Here is a 13,624-nt window from a genome sequence, read left to right on the forward strand (position 1 = left end):
AATAAATCATAACATTATATATTATCGTGATATTCCACATGATTTGTAAATAATAGCGAAAAAAGTGAACAGGACTCAAGTAATAATTATGTAAGCCTAGCTCATATTTATAATAGTAATAGCAGACTGGTAATTAGGAGCGAACGAGGATAATGTAAAACACAACAAATTTACGGATATTTAATTAATTATTTATTATGATTAACTCGTCTTTGAAATTTGTCTAGTACCTACAATGCACGATATCTAGATTCGTTGTAATATTTCAGCTATTTATTATTATTCCTACTATTGTACCTACACATTATGTGCACATTTTATGCTTTTTTAGAAAAAAAAAAATATTTACAATTTACCTACAGCAGTTTTTTTTGCTATCGGTGTTCCTTACAGACTGCAGGTCTAGTGATAAGGAGCGCACACACTACCGCCTCAGAATCCAGACATATTTTAAGTAAATTTCCAGATAAAATATGAAAAAGTCAACTTGAATGGTTGGTTGGAAATATAGAGAATTTTACGCTTAAATATTTCTTACTTTACCGCGAAGTTGTTTTGTCTTTCGTTTCGAGTGTAGGTATTTAATGGTATTGTTCTTTTGGTTCTCTAAAATATATGAAATGTATACATAGGCTCTTTGTGATACAATTATAATTAATAAGTCACATTTTAAAACCTTCAAAAATACCACTACTGTAGTTGACACGAATACAGAAGTCTCCATATCATGTCCTTTTTTGGGTTGTAAAATAAATGCTGGGTCTGGCCCGGCATTACCCGCGGCGCAAGCCACCAGCAATCAGAAATCACGTAAAATTTTACAACAAATAAATATTTTTTGTAATCATTCCTAAGATTACCGGATTCAAATAAACAAACAAACTAAGCTAATAAGCTCTATATTATTATTACTTTTACATCTCAATAAAGATGTGCAAGTCTGTCTCTCTATAATTTTCAATCGCAACTGAACAAAACCTACAACTGAACGAAATCAGCATAACTCACGTACCTACCCAGTTTCCACTTTACGTCATTTCATTCAATTATATTTAATTTCTCGTTCCGTGTGTCTCTCAAGATTTTTCCCGTCTTATTACATTCGGTCTGTGGTTCGCATTTAGCATCGTCTGCTGAAAGTATGTGCATAAATATTACGTTCATATCTCATTGTCTTGCTTCATTTGTTTTGCGAATCGTAGACGATTTATTTAAAGTGACTTTTCTTTAGGTATTGATGGTAATAAGACTACTTTCATGTTGTTAGTTTGGTTACGTCTTATATATGTAATTGATAGATTTATGTATAGGTATTAACGATATATATTGGGGCTGCATATTAATTTTCCATTAGGTTATAAGTAAGATCTTCGTATTCGTTATGGACTTCGTATTTGGATTTGTACCTATTATATACAATTTTTTAAACGAAACAATTCATTTTATACCTACCTAGATAATAATCTGCTTCTTTTCTTCGAATCTGTAAGGAATACTTAATTTTCTAACCAGATTTTCGATACCTGCCTTTAACGGCTCGATGAATTTAAACTGAAAGGAATAAGCTGAAGTATGTATGAAGCAAAATAAAAATAAATCGATCCTAATATAATTGAAAATGTTAAAAAGTAATCACAATGGAAATTTAGTTTTGAATTTTCACGATATCAAGTTTCTTGTTCTTTAATAATTGCTTGTTAGAGTTTTAAAATAACATAGATCTATAAATATCTAGACAGAACCAACCTAATTGCGTAAGAATCTGTTTTACACTAGAGGCTTTTTACTCTTCTATTATTAGTAGATATAACAAAGCAATGTTTATCGTTGATCATTATCATATAGATCATTCAATACACATAGGTAATATTTAGTTTGATTACTTATTCTGAAGGGATGATATATTTAAAATTCAAAATAAATTCATATGTTAACATTTTGTAACACATTTTGCGTTCAGATCAGATTTAGTACACAGTAAAGATTGTAAATAAATAAAATTCATGTACTTAATGTATAAATTAAGTAGGTAACAACTTTTTGCAAAAACTGAAGCTAATAAAACATTGAAGATTTATCTTTTCTTTACTAAAGGTAGGCTTCGTACATAACTCTAAGGTACATAATTATGAACGTAGTGCAAAATCCCCAGTTCCCTTATGAGGGGTAGAATTTAGCATCTGTTTCACTGATCGATTTTCATTACGAGCAAGTAGACAATGAAAGATGCAATAATCGCCTTTCCCTTTTTTATTAAATTTCAAATCGACCGATCGAACTCGATTTTTTATTTTTTTTTTATAAACACTAGACATGTAGCAAGGTATATTATTTCTATCTAATAAAGTATATAACTAAACTCTTTCGTTAGGACTTGACTGATTTTTATGAAATTATCCATTAATAAATAAGGATGCATATTGCATAGTGTGTTTATTAAATTAGAGATTGACCACCGAGCGGCCCAATGAGACCGCGACACAATAGATTTTCTATTGTGTCTGTGATTCCGGGGGCTGATGGGCAACATAATATTAACACTATTAGCCAAATGAGGCATTGCGGTACGTCTGTCTGTCGCAAATTGACTGCAATTTTGTGTGAGGAGACATAAATTATACAGTATGTAGATTTAATTATGGAAAGCTAGCATTAAAATATGTCTAGACAATGTCGATTATTTTATGTTTTATTTAGCTGAATTGTTTATTATATGTATAAAAAGTGTATAAATATGCCAGGTGTTATACTTAAATTTTAAACATCTGAGCTTTCATCCATAAAATATTATGTAGAATTTATAAATGAATTATTTCTATTAGTATTACTAGTATCTTTAATAATCAATATCTGGTGGACAGGATTATTCGACTATCCTAAATAGTTGCAAATAATATATGTTTAGAATAATAGCAGTACATATTATGATGACCATAGATTTAAACAAAAGTGCCCACTATATTACCCATTATGCTTTCATGTGAACAATAGATCGTATAAATAATAAGCAAATAATGCATATCAAACTTAGAAACAATGTGATTTCTCATGTAATTTGTAGATTGTAGATATACCAAATTAAATCGCCATTAGATATGTATATGTGTGTTTTGAATCCGGTTGGAGAGATCTTAATCTTCGTAACTCTATGGTAATTTTCACTAAATTGTACTTTTTTAATGGGAATTAAATGTTGATGCTGTTTTTATTTGATTGGCACTTGAATAGATAGAGTGAAGAAGATTATCATAAACACTAACCAAACTGGAGGACTAATTGAAAAAAAAAATTATTAACAATAGTACTTAGAACAGTTGTATAATTTTATAATATGTAGGTATATTATTATTACCACACCACTTGGCATTGCGGTTTTTTATATAGGAATTCTTTAACAACCAAAAAAACATCGATATAAATTATAAACTTACACTACACTATTGGAATAAAAAAAACAAAGAATATAATTTATCGAACTTGAATTTTAAAAAATGTCATTATTTGCATTTAAAATTTGAGCCATCTACAGGAAACTGTTGAAAACACTGAAACATTTTCAGGTCTCACGCCTTTGAATGCTTCAATTAAATTTCAATAGATGGCACTTTTTCAAGTTTTATTGTTATATTGATTATTTTATAAAGAACATAATTTTTACATTGTAATATTACAAGTTTTTTTTGCTTTACTTTATACTTACTTATAAATTATTAGTTTTCAGAGTAATTTTTAACAAAAGCCCAAAAGATTAAAAAAAAATCTTAATTAAATGGCACTTAAGTAGGACATTGAATTTTATTTTTTTCTTATACCTAGGTAGGTAACGAGAATTCCGCCCGCGGCTTCGCCCGCGTTTTCTAAGGAAATCCCGCATAGTTCCCGTAGGGTTTCCGGGATAAAACCTATCCTATGTGTTAATCCAAGTAACCCTCTATATGTGTGCTAAATTTCATTGTAATCGGTTTAGTAGTCTTTGCGTGAAAGAGTAACAAACACACACACATCCTCACAAACTCGCATTTCTAATATTAGTAGGATTCGCACAAATGTAAGGAAATTAATAATCTTGAAACTAACTAGTATGTTACGTAGGTATTAATCCTTTTTATATAAAAAAATGCCTTCATAGGAATCAGAATGTAATAAATAAATACATCGATTCTATTAATAAAATGTGTCGTCTTATCTATCCTTTGTATAATGTCCCAAAACAATACATTTAGCTACAACATGTTGCAGGTAAAAGGGAGGTGTTGTCTTTTTAGGAAATAAGCAAAGTTTTAAATAATGGTAATGATTTTGTGTAAAATTATTGATATTTTTGTTTACAAACAACAATTAAATCTCCATAATGGACTTCTTTAAAAACATCTTCCAAAATCGCCATGTAGAATGATTCCAATTATTACAAACAATAACTTTTTTTTTTTAACTTAAAAAGATATTATCTGGATCCAAAAACGTTGTTATTGTCTTTACTTTTTACATAGGTACCTACTGCTTATATCTATAAAACTATTAGGCCACTCGGCGTTTAGTATAGTGTGGCTTATAAGCAATTCTACGATACATATCTAAATAACTACATGTGCATAAATCAGTGTCTTCACTGGTTAGCTACCTAGTAAAAAAACTGTATTTCACCTATCTACAACACACGTTGTCAACATTATTAATCCTGCGATAAAAATCCTTTCAAACTAATGGACTACTGTATTATCTCGAGTGCGATTTCACTTACATGTCTCAGTTCGTTTTTGTGTGAAAATATAAACGGTCCAATGTAGTTCGACATGTATAGCGACAGAGGTATAGATGTAGGTATACCGGCGTTTCTGATCAATTGGACTGATGAATTTGTTGACGTGAGTATCAAAAAGCTATATTTAGAATAGGAATAAAACATATTCAGGTAATTTATATTTTTTGGTTTTTATGGCATTCAAATGCTTTATAAATATAAATTTATAAAGAATAGAAAAAATTCGATCACGAGGCGGGACTCGAACCCGCATCCTTCGCGCCATTCCGGGGCGGATGCCTAACCAACTCAGCCACTCGTGACCCGCCTGAGTAATCGAATTTATTCTATTCTTTCAGTTTTATGTGTCTTAAGGGACACACCGCGCGCCATCTATTGAGATGATTTAACAACCATCTCAACTAATATGAAGCACTTTTCAGTGAATACAATATTGTAACGATGGAACACAACCTTTTCTTGAATTTATATTTTTTGGTTTTTATGGCATTCAAATGCTTTATAAATATAAATTTATAAAGAATAGAAAAAATTCGATCACGAGGCGGGACTCGAACCCGCATCCTTCGCGCCATTCCGGGGCGGATGCCTAACCAACTCAGCCACTCGTGACCCGCCTGAGTAATCGAATTTATTCTATTCTTTCAGTTTTATGTGTCTTAAGGGACACACCGCGCGCCATCTATTGAGATGATTTAACAACCATCTCAACTAATATGAAGCACTTTTCAGTGAATACAATATTGTAACGATGGAACACAACCTTTTCTTGAATTTATATTTTTTGGTTTTTATGGCATTCAAATGCTTTATAAATATAAATTTATAAAGAATAGAAAAAATTCGATCACGAGGCGGGACTCGAACCCGCATCCTTCGCGCCATTCCGGGGCGGATGCCTAACCAACTCAGCCACTCGTGACCCGCCTGAGTAATCGAATTTATTCTATTCTTTCAGTTTTATGTGTCTTAAGGGACACACCGCGCGCCATCTATTGAGATGATTTAACAACCATCTCAACTAATATGAAGCACTTTTCAGTGAATACAATATTGTAACGATGGAACACAACCTTTTCTTGAATTTATATTTTTTGGTTTTTATGGCATTCAAATGCTTTATAAATATAAATTTATAAAGAATAGAAAAAATTCGATCACGAGGCGGGACTCGAACCCGCATCCTTCGCGCCATTCCGGGGCGGATGCCTAACCAACTCAGCCACTCGTGACCCGCCTGAGTAATCGAATTTATTCTATTCTTTCAGTTTTATGTGTCTTAAGGGACACACCGCGCGCCATCTATTGAGATGATTTAACAACCATCTCAACTAATATGAAGCACTTTTCAGTGAATACAATATTGTAACGATGGAACACAACCTTTTCTTGAATTTATATTTTTTGGTTTTTATGGCATTCAAATGCTTTATAAATATAAATTTATAAAGAATAGAAAAAATTCGATCACGAGGCGGGACTCGAACCCGCATCCTTCGCGCCATTCCGGGGCGGATGCCTAACCAACTCAGCCACTCGTGACCCGCCTGAGTAATCGAATTTATTCTATTCTTTCAGTTTTATGTGTCTTAAGGGACACACCGCGCGCCATCTATTGAGATGATTTAACAACCATCTCAACTAATATGAAGCACTTTTCAGTGAATACAATATTGTAACGATGGAACACAACCTTTTCTTGAATTTATATTTTTTGGTTTTTATGGCATCAAATGCTTTATAAATATAAATTTATAAAGAATAGAAAAATTTTTTTTTTCTTTATTAGGTTGTGTTCCATCGTTACAATATTGTATTCACTGAAAAGTGCTTCATATTAGTTGAGATGGTTGTTAAATCATCTCAATAGATGGCGCGCGGTGTGTCCCTTAAGACACATAAAACTGAAAGAATAGAATAAATTCGATTACTAAGGCGGGTCACGAGTGGCTGAGTTGGTTAGGCATCCGCCCCGGAATGGCGCGAAGGATGCGGGTTCGAGTCCCGCCTCGTGATCGAATTTTTTCTATTCTTTATAAATTTATATATTCAGGTAATCTTTCATCCATAAGGAGCCTTAGGTTTGGGCCTTGCAGTCATGAACTATAATTTGCGACTGAACTGAGCAGAATGTTGAGTAGCATGCCCGGTATGTGACTAGTGTCACATGACACATCCTTTATAAAATTAAAATGAGAAAGAAAAATTTATAACCCATGGGACATAATGAACATGCGTCATAATATTATAACAAGTTCTAATGTTTTGCTATTAGGAAACATTATAATGTAGTTTTTTGCACTCTTGGTTGAATATTACTCCTACAAATTACAGATAGACACATCCCGATACCCCTTCCCGAACACACTATGGTACGTGAAACCAGCCAAGGAGATAATCCTGAAATCCTCAGCGATGCTCATCATCGGCGTCATTGGGATATTCCTCAACTCCATCATCCTGATCATCCTGGTGAAGAACAGGTGGCTCTGGACAGCCAGCAACTTCCTGATAGGAAACATGGCCTTGGTGGATATGCTGACATTGCTCTTCTGCCCATGGTTCATGCTGGTTAGGGATTTCTACCAGAATTTCGTTTTGAAAAACTTCGGCTGCCGCTTCGAAGGGTTTTTACAAGGTATTATTATGTAAATTGTTAGTAGTAATATGAGTTGAACGATATCATATAAAAATGGTTAAGAAATATACTAGTTATGTCTTTGAAAAAGAAGTTAAAAAATATATAATTAAAAAAATGGGCGAACGATGTTCGATGGCAATGATTTTACATGCATTGCAGTGTTAATTCAAATAGATATCTTATAAAAAATAGCACTCTGCAAGCTGCAACCCAATAAAAAATCTGCAATATATCTTTAGTACAATAGGGCCCGTATCTTTGAATAAAGTTAATATACACAATCTACAAATATTGTTTCCAGCAACACTTCTGCTAGCCAGCGTAGGTGCAGTAATGCTTGTGTGTTACGACCGTCTGGCTGCAGCCGCGCTGACTTCTGAAGCCAGAGTCACCAAAGCATTTGCTCCCAAGTTGATCATTATAACCTGGGTCGTGTCTATGGCCATATCATTACCCTGGATTTTGAGAAGGAAGTACATGGTAACGTTTATCACGCAAAATTAGTTCCTGCTTGTCTCTTTGTTAATGACTCTACCCATCTAGACTAGAGGATGCAAAAAGGAAAGGATAGCAAGCATAGCATAGTATGTTATAATAATTTTACACTAATTTGTTTTTAGGAACGTCAGTGGATTGATTTTTTGGAAATGTATTGCGTTGAAGATAGAAATTTCTTAGAAATTTATTGGCATTTTATTTTGCTGTTGTTGGTGTGGCTTCCACTCGGAGTAATGGTTATCACAGTAAGTATTCAATAAGTAAAAAAATGCTAATATTATATGCAATTACATAATATTTCCCTCAACATCGCAAGATACAGTGAAGATTTGTCGAAGAATACAATAAAGGACGATTTTCGAAGGCGCTGATACTAATCAAGAACATTTTTTTAATTGTATCTATTACTGTAAACTTTTTTTAATGGTAGTAAGCTCATAAAAATATCTGCAGTGTGCTTCAGGACGATAAACGGAAACACTATGATGCGATACCTCATACCAGCTTTTCTCTCTTCTATGATAAAAATGCCTAGAATTCTAGGAACGACAATTACTTCGAGGAGTTATATATTTTTATATATTTTCCTGATTTTACTTTTTTTTAGTATGGAGGTATAATCTGGCGTTTAGAGTGGAGTGCCCGGGAGCTGTCCTCTCGCGGAGGAGGTCAGATAGTTTCTAAGGCAAGGGGAAAGGCTATGCGCGTTACTGCTATGGTTCTACTGGCCTCTACGATATGCAGAGTGCCGTATACTGTGCTCGTTTATTGGAGGAATAATTTATCAAAGGAGATTAATGCGGTAATTTTCATTTATTGGATTAATTAATTTATGACTCTTCTTATCACAATATTGCGATACACGGATGGTGGATGGTTATTACATAGACTGTAAGCTGTTTACATTTTCTCAGGAAGTTAGGACTGGTTACTGAGAAAAAGTCATTTCAGATTTCATGTTTATTTTTCCTATAGTCTTGATATCCTTACCTATAATATAGGTAAGGAAAGCAAGCTATGTGTATCTTAGTTACCTGTATCTACGGCAATGTCCCAAAAAACGGACCAGCTATATTTCAAATATTTTGCTATAGAATTAATTGAATATTTCATAATCTTTATAACAAAGACAACATACTTAGTTTATCTCACCTGAAAGTTTAATCAATAGAAATCAAACCCGGAAACTATTTCATTTAAGCTATTATTGACCAGAAACACAAACCATCACTAATTCCGGGAATAAGGGATTCAACAGTCACCTAGCACACGAATTAAATGTTCTGTATAATTGGCATGTAGGAGAAAAATAAAGGATTGTTATCGTACTTTCGCCGACGTAGTCAATTTTCTAGAATTTTTGGAACGTTAAAGATTTACACGGCAATAAGTACATGTATAAATACTAAAAAAGCTTTACGGACAGAAAAGCTTTAAGGGCTAAAACGTAAAAGTGTTTTCGTTTGTTTAATTCAATCATTCCTTAATTCTTAATCTACCTATCCATTGCTGGTATTATCGCCAATAACATTGTAAATGTTTGTTTGAATTCAATATAGGTAATATTAAATTTTTTAGGTGCAAGGTGGCTATGAAATCATGTGGTTCCTAGCAAGCTATCTGATGTATCTAAACTGTGCTATCAATCCTTTGATCTACGGCTTCACTAATGTCAGATTTAGGCACGCTATGGACAGAACCCCAGGTCTTGCCTGCTTTAGGTTTGGCTCCTGGTGTTGTATCTGCACTGTAGTGAGTATTTTTTAAATATTTCTTTTACATTATTGGATTGGTTTTTCATCCATTGTTGTCTAACGATAGCTACATCTTGAAAATAGTTTAGATATGGAATTAGTTACAGAAGGAGACCAAACAAGAATAGATGAAATCTTTGAAAAATGTGCGGCTTTTCTACGGCTACGCCTTTTGAAATATGACCCAAAACACTTATTAAATCTCAAAATGAAGTGTGGAATTGTAAAACAATTGATTTGGATAAGAAAGTAAATCAATATTATTTTTTACAGGTCGCCAGAGACTCCAAAGACTTAGATGTAAAAAACGTTGAACGAATCTACGTTATACAAGAAACACCTGTGCCGAATAAGAGATTTAGACACGCATTTAAAAACTTCCTGCACATTCATAAGCAAACATTGGAACTAAGCGTTCTCAGAGTAGATGAAGTAACGACAAAGCCTACGAAAGTAACTCCTTTGAAAATGGAGCATTGTATCGAAGTATAGACATTATTATTATTATTCTACTTTCTATACCTTTTGGGAAAATCTTTTGAGATGTTTATTAAGGATCATTTCATCTAGGTTTTACTGTCTTCATGTATTGTTATTATCAAATATTTTTATATAATAACACGATTGTTTAATATTTTAAACAAATAAAGAAGATACGAATCTAAAAAAATCTTTTTATTCATGTTATTAGAAACAATCCGTTGTTTAATTTACAAATTCCTTATATTTTATTCTGTATCATATAAAAAGTGAATACTGAAGATGATAGGAAACTTCTAATCACCCGGATGTTGTATCTATCAAAGAAGACAGTGTCTTCACCTTTTCTTCTAAAGTATCTCTCATGTGAGCCTCAACCTTAAGAATATTTGTAGCCTCTTGGAGCAGCACCATGCTTTCCATTAGTTGATCCTGAAAAATATTATGTAAAGTGTTAACTTGTATCAAATTAGCAATTTGTAGTAACTTCAGCTTCTAACTAGATACTTTTTATTACTACTACTTTAGCACACATCAAAGGACTTTTTATCATAGACTTGAATGAGTATTTTCACATAGAGGTGTATTTGCTTACTGTGTCATAAAATATTGGACATTGGTTTATACTTTATTTAATAAGCATTTCTGGAGATGAAGAATTTTCGAGAGAACGATGCAATTTCGTTATCAATTTTTTATTCTTATCTATTGGGCGTGGTTTGCTTTTGCAGTTATGAATATTATTTCCATTACTCGTCGTATTTGTATTATATAATGATCTCAAAGATTATGTATTTGCCACATTACATGGGTCTGTTTGTATGTCTGTCACAAAGTTTACAATAGTACAAGTGTTTTGCTATCTGTCTCAATTTTCTTATGGTGTCTATTAATAACAAATAGGTTAACTTCGTCCATCATGCTTTACGTTTGGCAAAATTCCAAAAAATTTCGTTATAATGTATTGGACATCCAAATAATTGAATTTAAATGTATAACACGTGCTTTAAATAATGTTTATGCTCTTTAAATCTTCGTCGAAACATACGGCATGGAAACAGTTATCTATATATATAAAACTTAAAGGTGACTGATATAGTGATCTATCAACGCACAGCCTAAACCACTGGACGTATCGGGTGGTATCGGGCTGAAATTTGGCATGCAGGTAGATGTCATAACGTAGGCATCCCCTAAGAAAGGATTTCCCGAAATTCTTGCGGGAACGGGGAAAAACGGGGATGCACGTACAAAGTCGTGGGCGGAAGCTAGTTTTAAATAAATCGCGTTTCCGCCGCGGATTATTGGCTTTAAAGAACAAATGTAGGTTTTGTAAAACCTACCTATGTGTGTTATCAGAATAGTTAAATAATTGTAGGTTTTGTCAAAGTATCATTATTGTTTAAAACTATTACCTGAGCTCCAGCTTTAGTCAGTTTATCAGCTTCAAATTCTCTTTTAGTTTGCATGACCATAGCAGCCTGCAATTCTAAAAGTATTGTTCCTCGAAATTTGGTCCAACCTGGTTCTAGTTTATCTGCTACTTCAAGGAGTTCATGACAAATGTCCACTTTCCTTTCTAGTAAGTCATCTGATAGATCTGTGAAACATATTAAACAAATATTGTTAATAACGCTACATTTTATACGATGAATATAACTGGAATCATTGGTCAATGATGTTTAAAACTGGAACAAATAATCAATATGAAAGTACATGAACAAATGTTTTGTCATTTACCTGATAATGTATATTTCTCATAATTTCCATAAATCTGCATCAACGCCAACTTTGATTGAATGATCAAATGATTTTTCGGATGTAACGTATGGCTGTACATTTTGATAAAGTTTTCGTACTCCTCAGGATCGTTCTTATTTAACTTCTTCAAGTCTTCTTTCAATGCGTTGTTACCCCAGAACATTTGCCTACTCTGAATACAGTATCCACACGATTCACATTTCCATGGAGCTGTCTCATTCAAAGGATCCGTTGATACCATCATTGGCTTATTTTCTAATTTCCCCTCCGCACACAGCGAACAATAAATGTTTCCTGTATATGTCCCGAATTCAGTTGGATCTTTACACCTTTCACATGTACAATCAAAGTGTTTGGTACTCTTCAAATGTTTCCGTCTATCCAATGTACCCCACAAGGATTGAGTGTACGTTGCAGTTATCATTTCACCTTTTGCGATAGGCACAGTTGCAATTAAGGCAAATATATAATCGTCTCCTATAAAAATGTGCCTGGTATTTGGTTTACAATTATGGTTTATCATCGATGCTCTTGTGTATATTGCCCTGAACCTGCTACTACCATCGGCTGACCTAACATCAAACGAATTTATATCAAATATCGATGCTACCTTCAGTATTGTTTCATCATCATAGGGTAATTTTAGCACTTGTTTAACAAACGTCACTAGATTCGTTTTAAACACTTGATACAGCTGTGTGTTAATCCGATCTTTCAAATGGGATTCCAAACTCATAATATTCTGGAATAGTTCAGGATTGGATTCCTTTAACATCAAAGTTCTTAGAGGAGCGATCACACAATACGCAGCCTCTGCTCGACCTGGGGCTACGTACTTTATATTACATTTGTAGTTATTTGCTGTCATAAGCTTACACTCCCGTCTATGTACTTCCGTAGACTCACATTCAAATCCACATAAAGGCCAATTGCACGAAGAGCATTTGTAATAATCTAGTGACTCCCCATCTTGTATCGGATTCAACTTTTTATTACACGACAAACAGTGAGGCGTGCTAGCAATTCTGGGACCACTGATAGCAGGCTTCTCTTTCAATATAATCTCTCCTTGTTTTATATCCCTTGAAGCTACTAAGTATCGTCCTAGCGCTTCCGAATGGTGTATCTCGAAGGTCCGGCATTGCGATTTGTGTTCTTTCCACGCGCATTTTTGATGAGCTCTTGAACAGTAGAAGACGGATTTGCACCCACCACACGTCTGGTTGGCGGGCTGTTGACATACCTCACATGCAGGCATTTTACATTACTCTCTTCACCAAAGGTCAAAACACGTTCACCGCGAATGGTATCTGATACAATACTCGACAGAAATAGATTGAAGTAATTATCACAGAGAACTAAAGACTCGGCCGGTTGCCAGAGAAATGAATTATTTCGAAAGTCGTGCTCGTCAGACGCAGCAAACTTTACGATCGTCAAGCAGAATGTTTATAATGTTTGGCGTGAGATGAATTAGAGCTTTCCGATTTCGTCGAAATAGTAAATCGAATACTATAATTATGTAACTTTATGGATACTGGTACGTTTACTGTTTAGCAATAGAACGGTAGTAGAATATTAAAGGACGTGCGACGTAAAGTAAACGAAAACGCTTTACAATATCATAATGTGTTGAAAAACATGAAATGGAGAGTTAGGTACTCGTACAATAATATTCAATTTAAATTTAATGAAAAATTAATGCAGTGGCTTTTGACCTAAAATATG

The 13,624-nt window shown here is 33.6% G+C and overlaps 2 protein-coding genes across 2 annotated transcripts; one reads left to right on the forward strand and one right to left on the reverse strand.

The window, feature by feature from the left end:
• Nucleotides 1-4,736: 4,736 nt before the first annotated feature.
• On the forward strand, nucleotides 4,737-10,191 carry LOC123697965 (neuropeptide receptor 22). The gene is made up of 7 exons (XM_045644538.1): nucleotides 4,737-4,865; nucleotides 7,097-7,400; nucleotides 7,705-7,883; nucleotides 8,024-8,146; nucleotides 8,509-8,703; nucleotides 9,480-9,653; nucleotides 9,929-10,191. Exons 1-7 carry the CDS (start codon nucleotides 4,794-4,796, stop codon nucleotides 10,145-10,147), a joined length of 1,266 nt encoding a protein of 421 aa, XP_045500494.1. The 5' UTR covers nucleotides 4,737-4,793; the 3' UTR covers nucleotides 10,148-10,191.
• A 124-nt stretch (nucleotides 10,192-10,315) lies between these two features.
• LOC123698164 (SET domain-containing protein SmydA-8-like) lies at nucleotides 10,316-13,268 on the reverse strand. Its single transcript, XM_045644762.1, has 3 exons — nucleotides 11,876-13,268; nucleotides 11,551-11,735; nucleotides 10,316-10,567 (listed from the first exon to the last, which is right to left on the reverse strand). Exons 1-3 carry the CDS (start codon nucleotides 13,152-13,154, stop codon nucleotides 10,436-10,438), a joined length of 1,596 nt encoding a protein of 531 aa, XP_045500718.1. The 5' UTR covers nucleotides 13,155-13,268; the 3' UTR covers nucleotides 10,316-10,435.
• Nucleotides 13,269-13,624: the final 356 nt, after the last annotated feature.

This window comes from Colias croceus, chromosome 15 (genome assembly GCF_905220415.1).
Source record: "Colias croceus chromosome 15, ilColCroc2.1".
In the NCBI taxonomy this organism is placed as follows: Eukaryota; Metazoa; Arthropoda; class Insecta; order Lepidoptera; family Pieridae; genus Colias; species Colias croceus.